Genomic DNA, 22,257 nt, shown 5'->3' with positions numbered 1-22,257 from the left:
GTCCACTCAAGTTCATTTTCCCTCAGAGGTCACAGGATAGCTGGAACCCTGGCTGATTTCCCACTTCTTAGCTTGACAGTTGAGTCTAATGGTAAAGTCTGTCAGGCTATGATCAATTAACAGACCACAGACTGGAAATAAAACTAAGACCCTCTAATCGACATGACTTAGATACCGTGCTGGAATAACCAACTGAGCCATCAGAGAAGCTAAAGTATACTTGTAGTAACATCTGAAATGCACAATATAATCATTTTCCAATTTTATTGAATTTTGTATGTTATAACTAAGAACAATTAATGCTGAGAAGTAACACCTCACAAACAATATTTTGTTTACATATATATGCTGTGATTCTATTGAACTTTAATGTTACCATATTACATGATATGGAATTCCATCTGTACCTTAATGTTTACGAAGCCCTTGAATTGACTATTGCAGTTGTAATGGACTTTCTTTACACTTTATGCAAGATCCAGCACTTCCTTAACCATTTTACCAATCCCATCAAAAATCTCATGCAACTCTGCATTGCACATGAAAGCACTTGTTGTCACCAATTTGTTTTTGGTGTCCACGTGTGTTTCATGGACATCCTTGCAAACGTGTTGGCATCCGAGCTCCTTAATAACTTTTGTCGTGTCAGCAAAAGGCCACCTACCAAAGAAGGAGGAAGGGGGGAGAGAAAAAACAGCGGTGAAGAAACATTTCTGCATAGATTACCTAATATTACTTTTCTTAACATTTTAATTTGTCAACCGACTGGCCAGAATCAACTGCTGTGATATAAACAACTAGAAAAGAGCAGTTGCCCTTGATCAAATTAGGAATAGTATCTTCCTTCACATTCCTTAATTTCCCATAAAATTCCTGTTGTCCACCGCTCTGTATTCCATTCTCTGTTTTGTGACCACCACCTTTTCTTTCTACCCCTCCCCAATACTGCACTAAGCCTAACTTACACGGTCAATCAATATAAAAATCTCAAAACTCCTATTGAGCAGCCGGTTTCAGATACATGTACCCAGGAGATAGTGAAAAATATTTTGGAAGTCAGTGTTGGTAAATCATTTTTCTCCTTCCTTCTGATCACTAATTTCCCTTTCCTGTGTAAGCTAACATCAGAAGATTGTGATTATGTTTTAAGTTATGTATTTTTGAGTAGATAATGTAAGTTTTTTAAAATTCGTTCATGGGATGTGGGCATCAATGGCAAGCACAGCATTTATTGCCCATTCCTAATTGCCCTTGAGAAGGTGGTGGTGAGCCGCCTTCTTGAACCGCTGCAGTCCGTGTGCTGAAGGTTCTCCCACAGTGCTGTTAGGAAGGGAGTTCCAGGATTTTGACCCAGCAACGATGAAGGAACGGCAATATATTTCCAAGTGGGGATGGTGTGTGACTTGGAGGGGAGCGTGCAGGTGGTGGTGTTCCCACGTGCCTGCTGCTCATGTCCTTCTAGGTGGTAGAGATCATGGGTTTGGGAGGTGCTGTTGAAGAAGCCTTGGTGAGTTGCTGCAGTGCATCCTGTGGATGGTACACACTGCAGCCACGGTGCCCCAGTGGTGGAGGGAGTGAATGTTTAGGGTGGTGGATGGGGTGCCAATCAAACGGGTTGCATTGTCCTGGATGGTGTTGAGCTTCTTGAGTGTTGTTGGAGCTGCACTCATCCAGGCAAGTGGAGAGTATTCCATCACACTCCTGACTTGTGCCTTGTAGATGGTGGAAAGGCTTTGGGGAGTCAGGAGGTGAGTCACTCGCTGCAGAATACCCAGCCTCTGACCTGCTCTTGTAGCCTCAGTATTTATATGGCTGGTCCAGTTTCTGGTCAATGGTGACCCCCAGAATGTTGATGGTGGGGGATTCGGTGATGGTAATGCCGTTGAATGTCAAGGGGAGGTGGTTAGATTCTCTTTTGTTGGAGATGGTCATTGCCTGGCACTTGTCTGGCACGAATGTTATTTGCCACTTATCAGTCCAAGCCTAGATGTTGTCCAGGTCTTGCTGCATGCGGGCACGGACTGCCTCATTATCTGTGGGGTTGCGAATGGAACTGAACTCTGTGCAATCATCAGCGAACATCCCCATTTCTGACCTTGTGATGGAGGGAAGGTCATTGATGAAGCAGCTGAAAATGGTTGGGCCTAGGACACTGCCCTGAGGAACTCCTGCAGCAATGTCCTGGGGCTGAGATGATTGGCCTCCAACAACCACTACCATCTTCCTTTGTGTTAGGTATGACTCCAGCCACTGGGGAGTTTTCCCCCTGATTCCCATTGACTTCAATTTTACTAGGGCTCCTCGGTGCCACACTCGGTCAAATCCTGCCTTGATGTCGAGGGCAGTCGTCACTCTCACCTCACCTCTGGAATTCAGCTCTTTTGTCCATGTTTGGACCAAGGCTGTAATGAGGTCTGGAGCCGAGTGGTCCTGGCGGAATCCAAACTGAGCATCGGTGAGCAGGTTATTGGTGAGTAAGTGCCGCTTGATAGCACTGTCGACGACACCTTCCATCACTTTGCTGATGATTGAGAGTAGACTGATGGGGCGGTAATTGGCCGGATTGGATTTGTCCTGCTTTTTGTGGACAGGACATACCTGGGCAATTCTGCACATTGTCGGGTAGATGCCAGTGTTGTAGCTGTACTGGAGCAGTTTGGCTAGAGGCGCAGCTAGTTCTGGACCACAAGTCTTCAGCACTACAGCTGGGATGTTGTCGGGGCCCATAGTCTTTGTTGAATCCAGTGCACTCAGCCGTTTCTTGATATCACGTGGAGTGAATCGAATTGGCAGAAGACTGACATCTGTGATGGTGGGGATATCGGGAGGAGGCCGAGATGGATCATCCACTCGGCACTTCTGGCTGTAGATGGTTGCAAACGCTTCAGCCTTGTCTTTTGCACTCTGCCATCATTGAGGTTGGGGATGTTTACAGAGCCTCCTCCTCCCGTTAGTTGTTTAACTGTCCACCACCATTCACGACTGGATGTGGCAGGACTGCAGAGCTTTGATCTGATCCATTGGTTGTGGAATCGCTTAGCTCTGTCTATAGCATGTTGCTTCTGCAGTTTAGCATGCATGTAGTCCTGTGTTGTAGCTTCACCAGGTTGGCACCTCATTTTTAGGTACGCCTGGTGCTGCTCCAGGCATGCTCTTCTACACTTCTCATTGAACCAGGGTTGATCCCATGGTTTGTTGGTAATGGTAGAGTGAGGAATATGCTGGGCCATGAGGTTACAGATTGTGCTGGAATATAAATCTGCTGCCGCTGATGGCCCACAGTGCATCATGGATGCCCAGTTTTGAGCTGCTAGTTCTGTTCTGAATCTATCCCATTCAGCATGGTGGTAGTGCCACACAACACGTTGGATGGTATCCTCAGTGCGAAGACGGGACTTCATCTCCACGAAGTCTGTGCGATGGTCACTCCTACCAATACTGTCATGGACAGATGCATCTGCGACAGGTAGATTGACAGGTAGATTGGTGAGGAAGAGGTCAAGTAGGTTTTTCCCTCGTGTTGATTCGCTCACCACCTACTGCAGGCCCAGTCTGGCAGCTATGTCCTTCAGGACTCGGCCAGCTTGGTCAGTCATTGTGCTACCGAGCCACTCTTAGTGATGGACATTGAAGTCCCCCACCCAGAGTATATTCTGTGTCCTTGCTACCCTCAGTGCTTCCTCCAAGTTGTGATTCATCAGCTGAGGGAGGACGGTAAGTGGTAATCAGCAGGAGGTTTCCTTGCTCATGTTTGACCTGATGCCATGAGATTTCATGGGGTCTGAAGTCAATGTCGAGGACTCCCAGGGCTACTCCCTCCTGACTGTATACCACTGTACCGTCACTTCTGGTGGGTCTGTCCTGCCAGTGAGATAGGGCATACCCAGGGATGGTGATGGAAGAGTCTGGGACGTTGGCTGAAAGGTGTGATTCTGTGAGTATGGCTATGTCAGCTAAGTGATAGGCATAACTTTATTTCAAAAAGCACTTTTAACAAAAGCATTTCTAAGAGAACATAAGAAGAGGTAAAGGCACCATCTTTCTTGCATCTGCATGGATTTAGTTTAATATATTTTTGCTTTGGTTTTATTGAAAACTTCCAAGTGAATCTACTACAGATCTAATAAAATGACAAATTTCCATATCATAGAATCATAGAAAAGTTACAGCATGGAAGGAGGCCATTTGGCTCATTGAGTCCACCGTATCCCCGTAGCCCTGCAAATTTTTTCCTTTTGAAAGCCACGATTGAATCTGCCTCAACCACCCCCTCTGGCAGTGCATTCCAGATCCTAACCACTTGCTGTGTAAAGAAGTTTTTCCTCATGTCAACTTTGGTTTTTTTGCCAATATGTAACTATTTATGGGCTAACAACATTTTGAATTAAGACTCATTCAATTGTGTTACAGTGTACATGCATTTGATGTCCATATTAGCAGTTAGGGATAGAACAAACCAGATATGTAAATGAGATCGGCATGTGTGATGGGGTTGCCAATCCTCCAGGATTGTCCTGGAGTCTCCAGGAATTGAAGATTAATCTCCAGGACACTGCTGCGAGCAACCCAGGAGAAAAATCATAGGGGCATTAAAAACACATTGGGTGTTTTTTTCATTTTCTTTGAACACTTCTGTTTATTAGTTATAAAAATATTGGAGATGGTCAAAAGGGCTGTTTGACTGACAGTCAAGAATCATCCAATTGGGTAACAAAGAGTCTTTTCACTTTCCAATTGGCGTGGGAAGGTGGTACGCCGTGAGGATGGGTGTGTTGGGCGACCAATGGCGGGAGCGTGGGGGCGGAGTAGTTGGAGGCAGGAGGTCATGTGATGGAACCTCCAGGAATACATTCAACCAGAGTTGGCAATCCTAATGTGCGATATCCCCGCCCCCCCCAACCATTAATTTGCAACTTACCTGCCATCTGCAACTTCCTCATAGCCCACTGTGAGTTCACAGCCAGGGATAAGTTTAGCTGCCAGCACAGGAGCGATGCAGCACAGTCCAATGGGTTTCCCAGCGGCATGAAACTCCTTGATGGCATCTTCGACCTCCTGATTCACTATGCAGCTCTTCCCTTTGATTGCCCAGTTGGAAAGGTTTTTAGCAACTCCAAAGCCACCTAAGAAGCCAAACAGTAACAAGGAGCAGGTTTTCAAATATAGTGCATCAGAAATACAATGGTTTGTTAGCAATTTTAGCAATGGTTATTTACTATACTATTGTATATATTATAATTTTTTTTGGTGAACTTGATGCTTATCAAGGTGAATAATATTTTCTTCTCCCACTTGTATCACATCCTCTCCTGAAGGTGATGACGTATGTTAGGATATGGTTCTTCAAGTGCCAGAAACCATTCTGAATCTGGCCCATGTAGTCCTTAAAGGGTAGATTTTTGCATTGGAAAATTGCAGGTCCGCTACCCACAATTTTCTAGCCCAAACCTATGGGCCTAGAGTTTCCTCCACATTTGCACCCAGATACACACGTAATCGGGGCGCAAACCAATTATGTGTCTTAAAAGATCACAGAATTTTGGGCATAAGTGAGTTACGCTCATAACTACAACATGCCCCAGGTCTCCTCGTGCTTTTACGTCCATCCATCAAACCTTCCATCCAAATGAATCTCTGTCCACAAAACTGACCACACCTCCAACTCTCAACATAAGAAATAGATGCAGGAGTAGGTCATATGGCCCCTCGAGCCTGCTCCGCCATTCAATAAGATCATGGCTGATCTTCTACCTCAACTCCACTTTCCCGCCCTATCCCCATATCCCTTGATTCCCATAGTGTCCAAAATTCTATCGCTCTCAGTCTTGAATATACTCAATGACTGAGCATCAACAGCCCTCTGGGGTAGAGAATTCCAAAGATTCACAACTCTCTGAGTGAAGAAATTTTTCCTCACCTCGGTCCTAAATGGCTGACCCCTTATCGTGAGACTATGACCCCTAGTTCTAGACTCTCCAGCCAGGGGACATGCAAGTATCCCCCAATTGCGTTTGTTCGGGGGTTCTCGCAACATTGCAACCAGATTTTCAGACGCAGCAGGAAATGAAGTCAATTTTCTGATCTTTTAATTGCAATTTTTTGAGGATTTAAAAAAAAAATGATCCTCACTGAGACCTGCTCTGTATTAACTGTTTCTTTGTATTCATTTTTATGGCAAAGTATAGGCCACCTTTAAAATTGAAAAGCTTCCCCAATTGCAGGTTCTTAAACATGCTGAGCCTGATGTGATGAATGATGGTCAAATGAGTTAAAACCTTTAATGTTACATAGAATTACATAGAATTTACAGCATAGAAACAGGCCATTCAGCCCAACTGGTCTATGCCGGTGTTTATGCTCCACATGAGCCTCCACTCACTTTACTTCATCTTACCCTATCGCCATATAGTTCTATTTCTCACCACAAACTCCGTTCCCTAGCCGCCGACTCCATCCTTCGCCCTGGCCGCTGTTTGAGGCTGAATCAGACCGTTTGCAACCTTGGCGTCCTATTTGATCGAGATGAGCTTCCAACCATATATCCGCTCCATCACCAAGACCGCCTACTTCGTCTCCATAACATCGCCCATCTCCGCCCCTGCCTCAGCTCATCTGCTGCTGAAACCCTCATCCATGCCTTTGATACCTCTCGACTTGACTATTCCAATATTCTCCTGGCCGGCCTCCCATCTTCCACCCTCCGTAAACTTGAGCTCATCCAAAACTCTGCTGCCCATATCCTAATTTGCACCAAGTCCCGTTCACCCATCACCCTTGTGCTCGCTGACCTACATTGGCTCCCAATCTGGGAAGGCCTCGATTTTAAAATTCTCATCCTTGTTTTCAAATCCCTCCATGACCTCACCCCTTCCTATCTTTGTATCCTCCTCCAGCCCTACAACCCTCCGAATATCTCTGTGCTCCTCCAATTCTGGCCTCTTGCACATCCCCGATTTTAATTGCTCCACCATTGGCGGCCTTACCTTCAGCTGCCTAAGCTCTAAGCTCTGGAATTCCCTCCCTAAACCTCTCCACCTCTTCACCTCTCTCTCTTTTAAGATGCTCCTTAAAACCTAGCTCTTTGACCAAGCTTTTGGTCACCTGTCCTAATATCCCCTCTTAGGTGGCTGGGTGTCAAGTTTTGTTTGATAACGCTCCTGTGAAGCGCCTTGAGACATTTTACTACATTAAAGGCACTATATAAATGCAAGTTGTTGTTGTTTATTCCTTTCTCCCTCATATACTTATCTAGCCTCCCCTTAAATGCATCAATGCTATTGGCCTCAACTACTCCATGTGGTAGCAAGTTCCAGATTCTAACCACTTTCTGGGTAAAGAAGTTTCTCCTGAATTCCTTATTGGATTTATTAGTGACTATCTTATATTTATGACCCCTAGTTTTGGACTCCCCCACAAGTGGAAACACCTTCTCTACGTCTACCCTATCAAAACCACGTCATTATTTTAAAGACTTCTATTTGGTCACATAATATAGTGATATGTTTCACATTCACTATACTAAATACATGCTCAATAATTACTGTCAAGTAAATATTTATTATCAATGCACTTGCATAAATACAATTAACATTTCAGAGAATCTTAAAAAAAACAAAATTTTATCATTTTCTCTAATGCTAATTTACATTGCTTTTTTTTGTTTGTTCTGATTTCATAGTTTAAAGGTTGTGGGAAATTCAAATCAGGAGCCTTTATGTTATCACTACATCACATTAGTATCCTGTCAAATATCAACAAAGAATACATTTTATATCAGTATAAAAGGCCTCAATGGAGATGCAGTTTGTTCCTCACTTCATTGTTTATTGAAACTCAGCCTTTTGATTAGATAGATAAAGGTTGGAAACTTCTTCACGCCCACCTGGAGTGCTTTTCCATGACAGGCTGGCAAAGGACATAATGTCAATGGGAGAGACATGATCGACATCGGGTTTTCTCCCTCTTCCCATCTCCCTCTTAAGTTCTTCATTATCATGAAGCAATCCACCTAGGACCCCAGCTGAAACTTGAGAACGCTCACCTCACCACCGCAGCAAATTTGAATATCACTGTGACCCCCTGGATTACTATTACACTAACACATTGTACTGTGCATGGTGCAGCATTTCTAATAAACAATTTTCAACACCTGAAAGCCGGACTATGCTTTGAATCATTGTCCTAACTATATTCAGTACTGACAGCAATTTCCACACACTTGAAAAATCGCCTATCTTTCACGGTATTAATTTTTGATTTAATTTATTAAAAATAACCTTGACGCCTTTTAAGTAAACTGACATAAGCAAAAAAGGATTCTGTCTTTTAAATGTTACTCCTTTATGGCTCACTCAGCATAACTGAACTCCTTCCACACATATGCTGTTAAGACTCAAAGAAGAAACATACTCGCGTAGGTTCGGCGTTTACACTGATTTATGCCCATTTATGGTCATTTTAAGTTCTAATGAAATTGAGGGGATACTTCAATGTAATTTGAAATCAGCAAAACTCGCTGAGCTTCGGGCACAATTTTCCGGTTGTGCCCATGGAGGAAACTCCAGGACATGGTGTGCAAGGTACCTCCTCACCACTTGTGAGGACACAGAAAATCTACCATTCTATGTGAACCTAGACAGTGAGTGTTGGCAAGCTATTGCCCCAACTACATGGGGTATCACATCTCCTCACTTGATGTACATTTGAGCACGTTCTTCAGCAGGCGACAATAGGGCCCCGATTTTAACTCCGGGCAGGTTTTGGGTGGGTGGGTAGCGGGATGAGTTTGAAACTCATCCGCTGCCCCAGAAAACAGGCCCATGGCCTCATTATAATCTCACGGGCGGCTTTCACACCTCATTTGCTGATCCTCCAGGAAACCCGTCCACTTCCGGAGTGCAATTTCTAGCGAATCGGCCAGATGCCTATTTAAAGCGGCAATGCACCTCTTAAAGCGAGGTTGCCTTGTCGTCTGGCTCCTGGATACATTTTGCACAGAGAAGGAGACTGTCAGAGACACCAGGAAGTCTTCACACAAATAATGATCAATACTTAGAATGGACTCCCATTTAGAGGAATGGAGGTGAAAGCCCTGGAATCATTTAAAAACTAATTGAATGCTGCAGTGGGGAGACTTTAGGGTCTTTCTGGATGGATAAGATAGAGTGGAGAAGCTTGGGTTGTTCTGCTTAGAGCAGAGAAGGTTGAGAGGAGATTTGATAGAAGTGTTCAAAATCATGAAGAGTTTACATAAAGTAAATAAAGAGAAACTGTTCCCATTGGCAGAAGGGTCAAGAACCAGAGGACACAGATATAAGGTGATTGGCAATAGAACCAAAGGCGACATGAGGAAAAGCGTTTTTACACAGCGAGTAGTTATGATCTAGAATGCGCTGCCTGAAAGGTTGATGGAAGCAGCAGATTCAATCGTGGCGTTCAAAAAAGGAACTGGATAAATACTTGAAGGGAAAAAAATTGCAGGGCTACGAGGAAAGAGTGGGGGAATGAGACTAACTGGATTGCTCTTACAAAGATCAGGCAAGGGCTCAATGGGCTGAATGGCTTCCTTCTGTGCTGTAATCATCCTATGATTCTATATGATTCTATCAACTAAGATGGGTCGAATGGCTTTCCTCACCTGTAATTATCTAGTGAAAAAGGAATTCTGAGAAGAGCCAATGCCAATTACTGAAGGCTAACATATTCTTCTATAGATGAGAATTAGTAGTATTATGACTGAAAATATTACCATTAACTGTAATGCAACAGCTGCACATTTTCCTATTTGGCCTAAGCTAATATTTTTAGGTGCGGTTACTTAATGTGGGAAAAGCAGTGTCATTATCACGAGTTTGTGGCTTGTGATTCACCACTGTTAGCACTGTTGCAACTTTCTGTTTGTGTATTGCACTGACCCAGAGTAATGTACAGTGATATTTACTACCTTTGTTCTGTAGCTAACACTGACATATTCATTGATGTCAGCTTCCTGAAAGGGATTTGGATAGTTGTATGGATTCTGTCCTCCTCTCAGAACAGGCTGTTAGGAAGGCAGAAACATTACGATAACAAATTGACTGCAGTACTTTATTTGAGAGTGCTTTGATGCTTATAATTGGTCCAAAAATGGAAAGCATTCCATTCTCGAGTACAAACATCTTTCAGATTGGTCAGCACAAATGTCATGAAAGCAAAATGGATTTTAATTTCCTCCGCTAATTTGAATGCCAGTGAGATGTTAAGCAAGACTTGCATTTTTTGCACCTTTCACAACTTCAACATGTCCCAAAGTGCTTTACAGCCAATGAAATACTTTTCAAAGTGTAATCATTGTTGTAATGTGCAAAAAGTGGCAGCCCAAATTGTGCTCAGCACCGTCCCACAAATAGCGTTGGGATAATGCCCAGATAATCTGTTTTAGTGGTAATGTTATCCGGGACATTAGGGATAACTCCCCTGCTCTTCTTCGAAATAGTGCCATGGGATCTTTTGTGTCCACCTGAGAGGGCAGACGGAGCCTCAGTTTAATGCCTCATCCAAAAGACGGCACCTCCAACAGTGCAGCACTCCCTCATTACTGCATTGGAGTGTCAGCCTAGATTTTGTGCTCAAGTCTCTGGAGTGAGACTTGAACCCACAACCTTCTGACTCAGAAGTGAGAGTGCTACCAACTGAGCCACGGCTGACATGCAAAACAGAATTGTTCTCCAGCTCTCTGCCGCATTTTTTGAATGTAATGAGGGTTCAGTTATGCTGACAATTAAACGCTATCAGTTTGCTGCAGTTCTGGAGATCTGATTTACACTGTTTCAGAGAAAACAGTACAACTAATGATGAAAGCTTTAATGGATCAAGAGGCCTGGGAACCACTAAAGTGATGTGGCATCAGTTTGAAGGGTGGCAAGAGAACTGGCAGGTAGAACCCCAGCAAAATCAAATGGAATTTACCAAGCAGTGTATGATCTGAATTGAAAAACTACTGTAACAGTATGCTCCCGAATAGATTAGTGGGGACGTTAATGTTTATTGCACCTGATACAGGGCTATGTGGTGTTGCAATCTTATTTGATTATATTCAATTTTCATCTAATTATAATTTATGTTTAAGTTTATTTTGTGCAATAAGTCGTGGAAATTGGTGATGATGGTACTATTCTCATTTTTGTTCCAGGTTTGCATATTCCGATGACAATTGCTTTTGATAATGATGGATTGATTTATTTTAGGGTGAATTTACACTACAAATATAGAATAAGCACGAAGCACTTTCACTTCACACCAACACTGCATTAACGGGGTAGATTTTCTAGTCCTTAGCCATGGCGAGGTAACTGGCCCACTGCAAGCGCAGGTCAGAAAATCGCAGGCTCGCTGTCCATCGTGCAAATGCAGGGTACATCCGGAATCAGGGCTTGATCTGGTGTTAGAGTGAGGCAGAGTGAGACACCTTAAAGGAAGGAGAGTCACTCCACTTAGCTCCGGAGTCAGGTTGGGCTTTAACAGCTGATTTACACCGAGGTAAAGGATATATGCTTCCGGCATATATTTTGTGAAGCCACTAAGTGTTGTGGGTTTCTCTTTTGGGTCCTGAGTGCACTAAGGGGTCAAATTGACGATCTGACTATATGTTTATTCTTCAACTTTAATAGACCACCGCTCGGCTTGGAGTGTAAATGTGCCTTGAAAGTCTGAAGGCTTTTAAAGAAATGATAGTCTGACCATTGAATTGAGGGTATCTTGATATCAGTGTTCTACCAATGTGGCTTCTATGTACTGTTGCATTCATGTTCATAGCTGAATGTTATGTTTTTCTGACCTGGGATGATGAGAACGTCATGCTGAGTCACCTCTAGCTTGCTCAAGCTCTGGATGTTCCCTCGAGCGATGCGAGCACTCTCTGCCAATACATTACGGGTCTCTGTGCTTGGCTTCCCATTTGAGTGGTCAATCACTTGTAACTGATCACAGTCAGGAGCAAACATGTTCACCTACAAAGAAAGAGGGAGAGAGAAAGCAGAAAGCTGCTTTAGTTAGTAAACAAATGTCATTCACGTAAGTTTGTTCCATGCATTCAGTTGTGCAACACAATACAAATAAAATCAGATTTCTGATTCCCTTGGCTGCATACTTGGTTTCTTTCCACTCCTTTCTGCTGATTCCCCTTCTGCGGTATCTAACGAGAATTTTACAAAGGTCTTGTTTTTGCGGAGAGGTTATCTAAGCTGCATTTGTACGTTGTGATGTGGCACAATTATAATTTTGCACTGATACTGAAATAAAGTTACTGTCTTAAGACCACATATCAAGGCTAGACCCAAATTTACCATCCACAACATAAAAATCAGAAGTACCTTACGCCACTACATTTTTTTTTACTCGTTCATGGGATGTGGGCGTCACTGGCTAGGCCAGCATTTATTGTCCATCCCTAATTGCCCTTGAGAAGGTGGTGGTGAGCCGCCTTCTTAAACTGCTGCAGTCCGTGTGGTGAAGGTTCTCCCACAATGCTGTTAGGAAGGGAGTTCTAGGATTTTGACCCAGCGACGATGAAGGAACGGCGATATATTTCCAAGTCGGGTTGGTGTGTGACTTGGAGGGGAACGTGTAGGTGGTGTTGTTCCCATGTGCCTGCTGCTCTTGTCCTAGGTGGTAGAGGTCGTGAGTTTGGGAGGTGCTGTCAAAGAAGCCTTGGTGAGTTGCTGCAGTGCATCCTGTGGATGGTACACACTGCAGCCACGGTGCGCTGGTGGTGAAGGGAGTAAATGTTTAGTGTGGTAGATGGGATACCAATCAAGTGGGCTGCTTTGTCCTGGATGGTATCGAGCTTCTTGAGTGTTGTTGGAGCTGCACTCATCCAGGCAAGTGGAGAGTATTCCATCACACTCCTGACTTGTGCCTTGTAGATTGTGGAAAGGCTTTGGGGAGTCAGGAGGTGAGTCACTCGCCGCAGAATACCCAGCCTCTGGCCTGCTCTTGGAGCCACAGTATTTATGTGGCTGGTCCAGTTAAGTTTCTGGTCAATGGTGACTCCCAGGATGTTGATGGTGGGGGATTCGGCAATGGTAATGCCATTGAATGTCAAGGGGAGGTGGTTAGACTCTCTCTTGTTGGAGATGGTCATTGCCTGGCACTTGTCTGGCACGAATGTTACTTGCCACTTATCAGCCCAAGCCTAGATGTTGTCCAGGTCTTGCTGCATGAGGGCATGGACTGCTTCATTATCTGAGGGGTTGCGAATGGAACTGAACATTGTGCAATCATCAGCGAACATCCCCATTTCTGACCTTATGATGGAGGGAAGGTCATTGATGAAGCAGCTGAAGATGGTTGGGCCCAGGACACTGCCCTGAGGAACTCCTACAGCAATGTACATTGTACACTAGTGACAATGGAAAAGAGCCATTAACAGTGATCAGTGATTTTTTTACATTTGTTCTCGAGATGTGGGTTACAATGGCAAAGTGGCATTTGTTGGCCATCCTTGGGTTGCCCTGAGAAGGTGAACCTTCTCCTTGAAATGTTGCTCTCCTTATGGCAATGGTGCTCCCACAATTGTGATCCAGGATATTGGCCTAGTGACGATGAAGCAATGGTGATACATGCCTACGTCAGGGTGGTGTGTGAGTTGCAAGGGAATTTGGAGGTGAAGATGTTCCCATGGCACTACTGCTCAGTCATAGAGGTCACTAGGGAGGAAAGTGCTGTCGAAGTAACTTTGGTGAGTTGCTGAGGTTCATTCTGTAGAACATCTAAAGAGCAGCCACAGTGCTTTGATGGTGGAGAGGGTGAATACTGAATCCAGTAGCAGGGGCACCAATCTAATGACCTGCCCTGTCCCTGGATGGTTTGAGCTGCTTGAGTGTTATTGTGGCTGTCCAATACCTCACATCTTTGACTTTTCACTATCAAAGCCTCTGCACAGTTAACAGTGTTTGCCCTAATTAATGAAAGTTCCTCTAACAATTTCTCCTTCTCCTTTTGTTCCTTTTTAGAGACATCTTTCAACCTATTAAACTCTTTCTTTAAACATTTATTTGTGTCGGACAGGGATGGAAATAAATCTTAAAATTATTTTTTGAAAATCTATTTATCAAAAAAGTCATTTTACAATTATTACCCATTTTGCATTCATAAAATGCTAACAAATTTGTTTATATTATAAATTTGATTAACATGCAACTTCCATAGCCAGTGGCTTAACTCTTTAAAAGCCACAAGAAAGAGTTTACTCACCAATTAAAATGGAAATTTGAATCTCTTGCAATAGCTAGGAGCAACACTGATCCTTAACATTTTAATTATATTCTTTGAAGGAAGCAATGTCATTGCTGACCTTCGCATTCAGAAACCAAGGGGCCACGTCACAATTTCAAGTGTAGATCATTACAATTAAGATTACAGACTGGATCTGTACTGGTGTCTTACCTCGGCTCCAGCCCTGCTGAGATGCACCAGAATTGCTGAAGCTTCGTGAATTTCAGTGCCATCGTAAACCCCACAGCCAGCCAGGATCAATGCCACTCGTGCCACCATTGTAGTAGTAGAAAAATAGCCGACAGATTAAATCTCACAAAGATATTTCCAATATGGCACAGGAGTGACGTCTGTTGAACGATCACTTGTGGCAAAGGTGATGCTTCTCTCTCTGTTACAAAATGACACAAACAAGTAGATCAGGTGCACAGGCTTTAAATTCTCCCAGGAACAAAAGGGTGGAGACATGTCTCCTAGCAATGAGATACCATGGGGACCTCTACATCTCTGATCGGTGTCACAATAAAGATAAACATGTTAGTTTACATTTGACTGAACAAAATATATTAGCCATGTATCTTGCATTTGTTAATACTCAAATTAATGAAGTGATGATTCTGGATGCAATAATTTTGTGTTTGCGATGGTTCTGAAATATTAGTTTATTAAAAAACATATGAGTTTTTCATCATGCATGATAATAGTGCTATCTCCAATCAAAATACAATACGAACAAATTGTGTTTGCAAAAACAACATAAGAACATAAGAAATGGGAGCAGGTGTAGGCCATACGGCCCCTCGAGCCTGCCCCGTCATTCAATAAGATCATGGCCGATCTTCGACCTCAACTCCACTTTCCTGCCCGATCCCCATATCCCTTGATTCCCCTAGAGTCCAAAAATGTATCTATCTCAATATACTCAACAGCTGAGCATCCACAGCCCTCTGGGGTAGAGAATTCCAAAGATTCACAACCCTCTGAGTGAAGAAATTCCTCCTCATCTCAGTTTTAAATGGCCGATCCCTTATCCTGAGACTATGTCCCCTAGTTCTAGACTCTCCAACCAGGGAAAACAACCTCTCAGCATCTACCCTGTCAAGCTCCCTTCAGAATCTTATATGTTTCAACAGTGTAAACTTTGCAAGGGCCTATACTCTTTGGACTTTAAAAGAATGAGAAGTGATCTCATTGAAACATATAAGATTCTAAGAGGGCTTGACAGGGTAGATGCTGAGAGGATATTTCCCCTGGCTGGATAGTAGAACTAGGGGACATAGTCTCAGGACAAGGGATTGGACATTTAGGACTGAGATGAGGAGGAATTTCTTCACTCAGAGGGTTATGAATCTTTGGAATTCTCTACCCAAAAGGGCTGTGGATGCTCAGTCACTGAGTATATTCAAGACTGAGATCGAAAGATTTTTGGACTCTAATAGAATCAAGAGATATGGGGATCGAGCGGGAAAGTGGAGTTGAGGTCAAAGATCAGCCATGATCTTATTGAATGGTGGAGCGGGCTCGAGGGGCCGTATGGCCTCCTCGAGCTCCTGTTTCTTATGTTCTTATGTAAGGCTGCACTCTCAGTATGGACTCTCACTTAATGGACATGATGTGGAGATGCCGGTGATGGACTGGGGCGGACAAACGTAAGGAGTCTTACAACACCAGGTTATAGTCCAACAGCTTTCGGAGGCTTCCTCCTTCGTCAGGTGAGTGTGGGATTCCATGAAAGGTACCGCATATATAGTCAGAGAACAATGCCTGGTGATTACAGATAATCTTTCCAACTGCCCGTTATCAAGGCAATCAAAGGAGTTGAATAGTGTTCAGACAGAGAGACATTACATACAAGACTACTGAATATACAAACGGTCAGAACCCAAAGACAGAGAGAGAGAGAGAGAGAGAGAGAGAAACATCCGAAAGGAAGAGAAAGAGAGAGAATGACCAGTTGTATTAAAAACAGATAACTTTTTTTCGCTGGTGGGGTTACGTGTAGTGTGACATGAACCCAAGATCCCGGTTGAGGCCGTCCTCATGGGTGCGGAACTTGGTTATCAATTTTTGCTCGACGATTTTGCGTTGTCGTGTGTCTCGAAGGCTGCCTTGGAGAATGCTTACTCGAAGATCGGTGGCTGAATGTCCTTGACTGCTGAAGTGTTCCCCGACTGGGAGGGAACCTTCCTGTCCGGCGATTGTTGCGCGGTGTCCGTTTATCCGTTGTCGCAGTGTCTGCATGGTCTCGCCAATGTACCATGCTCCGGGGCATCCTTTCCTGCAACGTATGAGGTAGACAACATTGGCCGAGTCGCAGGAATATGAACCATGTACCTGGTGGGTGGTGTCCTCTCGTGTGATGGTGGTATCTGTGTCGATGATTGGGCATGTCTTGCAGAGGTTGCTGTGGCAGAGTTGTGTGGTGTCATGGACGCTGTTCTCCTGAAAGCTGGGTAATTTGCTGCGAACGATGGTCTGTTTGAGGTTGGGTGGCTGTTTGAAGGCGAGTAGTGGAGGCGTGGGGATGGCCTTAGCGAGGTGTTCGTCGTCATTGATGACATGTTGAAGGCTGCGAAGAACATGGCGTAGTTTCTCCGCTCCGGGGAAGTACTGGACGACGAAGGGTACTCTGTTGGTTGTGTCCCGTGTTTGTCTTCTGAGGAGGTCTATGCGATTTTTCGCTGTGGCCCGTCGGAACTGTCGATCGACGAGTCGAGCGTCAGATCCCGTTCTTACAAGGGCGCCTTTCAGCGTCCGTAGGTGTTCATCGCGTTCCTCCTCGACTGAGCAAATCCTGTGTATTCGCAGGGCCTGTCCATAGGGGATGGCCTCTTTGACGTGGTTAGGGTGGAAGCTGGAAAAGTGGAGCATCGTGAGGTTGTCCGTGGGCTTGCGGTAGAGTGAGGTGCTGAGGTGCCCGTCTTTGATGGAGATTCGTGTGTCCAAGAATGAAACCGATTCTGAGGAGTAGTCCATGGTGAGTTTGATGGTGGGAAGGAACTTGTTGATGTTATCGTATAGTCTCTTCAGTGATTCTTCGCCGTGGGTCCATAGGAAGAAAATGTCGTCGATGTATCTGGTGTATAGCATTGGTTGGATATCCTGTGCAGTGAAGAAGTCGTGCTCGAACTTATGCTTGAAAATGTTGGCGTATTGGGGTGCGAATTTGGTCCCCATGGCTGTTCCGTGTATTTGGGTAAAGAACTGGTTATCGAAGGTGAAGACATTGTGATCCAGGATGAAGCGGATGGCGTCTGGAGATTGGCTGTTGTTGGTGTTCTCCAAGGCAGCCTTTGAGACACACGACAACGCAAAATCGTCGAGCAGAAATTGATAGCCAAGTTCCGCACCCATGAGGACGGCCTCAACCTTGATCTTGGGTTCATGTCACGCTACACATAACCCCACCAGCGAAAAAAAGTTATCTGTTTTTAATACAACTGGTCATTCTCTCTCTTTCTCTTCCTTTCGGATGTTTCTCTCTCTCTCTCTCTCTCTCTGTCTTTGGGTTCTGACCGTTTGTATATTCAGTAGTCTTGTATGTAATGTCTCTCTGTCTGAACACTATTCAACTCCTTTGATTGCCTTGATAACGGGCAGTTGGAAAGATTATCTGTAATCACCAGGCATTGTTCTCTGACTATATATGCGGTACCTTTCATGGAATCCCACATTCACCTGACGAAGGAGGAAGCCTCCGAAAGCTTGTGATTTTAAATAAAGCTGTTGGACTATAACCTGGTGTTGTAAGAATCCTTACATTTGTCACTTAATGGAAGCACAGAGCGAACAAACACTGGAAAATTGTGAGTGCCATAAACTGTGTATGCCGATCTCCATACTGTTTAAAACTAATAACAGTAGAGGATCCAAGATGAAACAGACTCCTGTCGAGCTCCAGTAGACACTGACTTTGTCCTCCCTCTGTCAGAGTTTCTTTCCACTTATCATCACTTTGCTTGGACCCTTTTTGGTGCAATCTACAGCTCACCTTTTTAGTACTTAGTTTAGTTATTCCCAACTGACTTTTGTACGACTACTTTTTAACTACCTCTTGTCTCTTAAATATTTCTATTTGGCGTTTAGATGATTTTGTTTTCCTTATGGTTTACTATGGTTCTCCTTTCACAGTAACAGCTTCCTTTCCACATCAACAACAACAACTTGGATTAATATAGTGCCTTTAACATAGTAAAACATCCCGAGGCGCTTCCCAGGAGCGTTATCAAACTATTTTTTTATGAAACATCCATTAAAATGGTAGTGAAAATTCTATCTCCTTGTGTTTTCTATTCTAGATCAGCTTCCCACCCGATTCTCCGGGGAGCTATAGTGCTGCACACTTGTGTTGTTGATTTTGGCCATAAGCCTGTAGAATCATAGAATCGTAGAATGATACAGCACACAAGGAGGCTATTCGGCCCATCGTGCCTGTGCCGGCTCTTTGAAAGAGCTATCGAATTAGTCCCACTCCCCTGCTCTTTCCCCATAGTCCTGCAAATTTTTCCCCTTCAAGTATTTATCAAATTCCCTTTTGAAAGTTATTGTTGAATTTGCTTCCACCGCCCTTTTAGGCAATGCATTCCAGATCATAACAACTTGCTGTTTAAAATTTTTTTCCTCATGCCGCCTCTGGTTCTTTTGCCAATCACCTTAAATCTGTGTCGCCTGGTTACCGACCCTTCTGCCATTGGAAACAGTTTTTCCTTATTTACCCTATCAAAACCCTTCATGATTTTGAACACTTCTATCAAATCTCCCTTAACCTTCTCTGCTCCAAGGAGAACAACCCTAGTTTCTCCAGTCTCTCCACGTAATTGAAGTCCCTCATCCCTGCTACCATTCTAGTAAACCTCCTCTGCACCCTCTCTAAGGCTTTGACAACCTTCTTAAAGTGTGGTGCTCTGCATTGGCCACAATATTCCAGCTGGGACCTAACCAGTGTTTTATAAAGATTTAGCATAACTTCCTTGCTTTTATACTCTATGGGCTCGATTTTACCGTCGGGTTTCCTGTGGGTTTCCAGCAGGGGGGCCCCGAAAATCCCGATATCCAGTCACGTGACCGGATCGTGCCGAGATCCCGGCCACTTCCGGGTGCTGCGCTGACGTGCGGGGCTGCGTGCGCAGGCCCCGCTGGTGGGAATCCCGCAGGCAATTAAAGCCGGCGGGATTCCACTTGAGTGTACTTACCTTGCTTGTTGAGGTCATTAAATGAGCTGAATCAGCTGTCAAAACAGGAAGTGTGGGATTTTAGCTTCAACGCAGTGTGTTTCACACACTGGGGGAAACAGTCTCCCTTCAACCGGTCGTGTTCCAGCCAGCAGCCTGTGGCAGCTGCCAAGGTGCACTCCACAGCGGGTGGGAGAGCCCTCACCCACGCAGGAGGCCACCGCATCACGTAGGGCAACCCCTGCCCTCCACCACCCCCCGCCAAGCCAGAGGACAGACCGACACGAAACCGCAGCCCCAGTGCGAGGAACCACCTACCTACCCTGCACAACCCCTCAGACCAACACCTGCCAGATGGGTGGTGCGTTGACATCCTCGGAGGACGAACAGCATGACCAGCCCCAGCAGCCTCGCAGTCCACGCCGTCCGCCTCGGAGACGTGGAGCCCCCCAACACGGTGCTGTGGCACACCCACCTGCACAGCAGGAGGGAGGGCAACCGCAGAGACAGATGCATCGCAGGAGGCACTACCCTCCGCACAGGGTGTACAGACCGAGGCTCAGCTTCATGGACCTCTCCGAGGAGCAGTGCATACGTCGGCTCAGAGTCAATCGCCAGGTAGTCGCCGACATCTGCAGCCTCCTTAACGACGAGCTGCTCCCTGATGGACCAAGCAGCATCTTCTTACCTGTTGCCGTCAAAGTCACCACTGCCCTCAACTTCTTTGCATCCGGATCCTTCCAGGGTGCCACCGGGGACATCACCGGGGTTCGTCAGTTGTCTGCACACAAGTGCATAAGGCAGGTCACCGATGGGTTGTTCCGCAGGGCCTCGCACTACATCAACTTCGCCATGGACGAGCGCAGCCAGATGGAGAGGGCGGTTGGATTCCATGCCATGGCCGGCTTCCCACGGGTACAGGGTGTAATCGACTGCACCCACATCGCAATACGGGCACCTCCGCATGAGCCAGGGCTGTTCATCAACAGGAAGGGGTATCACTCCATGAACGCCCAGCTCATCTGTGACCACCGCCAGAGATTCCTACACGTGTGCGCCAGATACCCCGGCAGCTGCCACGATGCCTTCGTCCTCAGGGAGTCCACCGTCCCGCCCATCCTCCAGGCACCCAACACCGGCAACGGCTGGCTCCTCGGCGACAAGGGGTATCCCCTACACACGTGGCTCATGACGCCTCTGAGGAACCCCATCACCGAGCCGGAGCGTCGGTACAATGACAGCCACACTGCTACCAGGTCTACAATTGAGCAGACCATAGGGCTGCTCAAGATGCGCTTCAGGTGCCTTGATCATTCTGGGGGAGCGCTCCAATACACACCATTCAGAGTGGGACGAATCATAGTTGTCTGCTGTGCCCTGCATAACATGGCACTACAGAGAGGGGTGCCGCTGGAGGAGGCCCAATCCACACCCGCCACCCACATTGAGGACGGCGATGAGGAGGAGGAGGAGGAGGAGGAGGACGCGGACGCGCCAGAGGATGGTGGACGACCCATGCGCCGAACCACGACTCACTGGGATGCTCGCCGGGCCAGGGAGGCACTCATACGTCAACGGTTCTCCTAGAGTCAGACAGTGCGAGGCGCTCGCATCTCCTCACCTGCACATGCGAGGGGCCATACCAGCCCCCTCCTCTGAAGAGTGTTGCCAGTACTCCTGCACCCACAGCAGTGTGCCCAATGGGCGGCAGCAGGTGTTCGCCGTCATGATGGGCTGCACGGAACGCACCTATTGCACAGGCCGCGGAAGAATGGACGAGAGGTGGCAGGAGTGGTGAGAATATAGTGTTTAATATGTACAATGTGAGATAATATAAACAAAAAGTGTACAAATTAATAGACACCCTGGTGCATTCCCTTTGTGCTTATAACGCCTTTGGATTTCTTTTGCGGGTACCCCTACGTGGTGCTACCCCTGTGGCTCCAGCAGAGGTAGTGGCAGGTTGCTCCTGTTCTCGCCCTGACCGGGTAGATGCTTTGGGCGGACGGCCCCTGGGTTTCGGTGCCCGTGAGGGCACCTCCACAGACTGCTCCTCCTGCACCGGGGCAGGGGCAGACTCGGCCACCTGGAGAGGAGGCACCATTGCGGGTACTGGTTGAGAGAGGGGCAATGGGTGGGACGTGGGGGCGCCTTGAGAAGCGTCCACGCTTCCATGTCCCCGGTCACCATCATCTCTCTCGTGGCCTCGGCCCACATCACCCCTTCCACCCTGCTGATCGGCAGTTTGGATGGCATGTGTGAGGCCTTGCAAGGCCACTCCTAGTGTATCCGTCAGCCTGTTTATGGCGGCGGAATGTTGCTCACCCTGAATCCGTACAGACGTTGTCAGGGCCTGCACGGACTCGATCTGGAGCTGTGCGTGACGCTCGAGGGAGGCCAGCCTGTCCTCCACCGCAGACAGTCCCGCACCTACCCGCGACACTGTGTCGCCGGTACCCTCCTGTACCTGCGCCACCAATGCCCTCATGCAGGAGTTGGACTCCTCCATCGCCTGCGCAATTGTGGACAATGCGCGCGGCACCTCTCCCAGTACCTCAGCAATTAGCTGGTGCCCCTCGACGACTCTCCTTTTCACTGGTGGCCCCCTGGGTTCAGCATCTGGGTCCGGCTGAGCAGAGCCTGGAGATGAGTGCTCCCACCGACGCGGACCCTCCGCGGCTGCCCCTGCCACCAGGGTCTGCTCATGCTCACTCGTGCACGGTGAATCACCAAGTGCTACCCCAACTAGTTGGCGAGGGGGACCCACCGAGGTGCGTGTCTCTGCGCTGGTGGATGGTTGGCTCAGATGTGACGATGCACCCTCAGAGACCGC

General features: G+C 46.3%; 1 protein-coding gene across 3 annotated transcripts; it reads right to left on the bottom strand.

Annotated features, from left to right (window-relative positions):
- Positions 1-250: 250 nt before the first annotated feature.
- Positions 251-14,653, bottom strand: LOC137322586 (glutamine amidotransferase-like class 1 domain-containing protein 3, mitochondrial). Of its 3 annotated transcripts, none has more exons than XM_067985491.1 (4): positions 14,425-14,653; positions 11,816-11,987; positions 4,919-5,123; positions 251-660 (listed from the first exon to the last, which is right to left on the bottom strand). In XM_067985491.1, the coding sequence occupies exons 1-4, from the start codon at positions 14,530-14,532 to the stop codon at positions 468-470; spliced, it is 678 nt and encodes a 225-aa protein (XP_067841592.1). In that variant the 5' UTR covers positions 14,533-14,653; the 3' UTR covers positions 251-467. The 3 variants fall into 3 exon arrangements, with proteins under 3 accessions (XP_067841592.1, XP_067841594.1, XP_067841593.1); XM_067985493.1 differs by lacking the exon at positions 14,425-14,653 and adding an exon at positions 12,351-12,381; XM_067985492.1 differs by lacking the exon at positions 14,425-14,653 and adding an exon at positions 12,128-12,268.
- Between the last annotated feature and the right edge of the window lie 7,604 nt (positions 14,654-22,257).

Source organism: Heptranchias perlo, chromosome 6, assembly GCF_035084215.1.
Source record: "Heptranchias perlo isolate sHepPer1 chromosome 6, sHepPer1.hap1, whole genome shotgun sequence".
Classification (NCBI taxonomy): domain Eukaryota; kingdom Metazoa; phylum Chordata; class Chondrichthyes; order Hexanchiformes; family Hexanchidae; genus Heptranchias; species Heptranchias perlo.
This window is presented reverse-complemented; position numbering and strand designations above follow the sequence as displayed.

Excerpts from the sequence above, each read along its gene's own strand:
- LOC137322586 (XM_067985491.1), bottom strand. The coding sequence starts at position 14,532 with ATGGTGGCACGAGTGGCATTGATCCTGGCTGGCTGTGGGGTTTACGAT. Across the intron at positions 11,988-14,424 it reads TCAGCAGGGCTGGAGCCGAG|GTGAACATGTTTGCTCCTGA; the intron begins GTAAGACACCAG and ends CTTTCTTTGTAG. Across the intron at positions 5,124-11,815 it reads TGACGTTCTCATCATCCCAG|GTGGCTTTGGAGTTGCTAAA; the intron begins GTCAGAAAAACA and ends TTGGCTTCTTAG.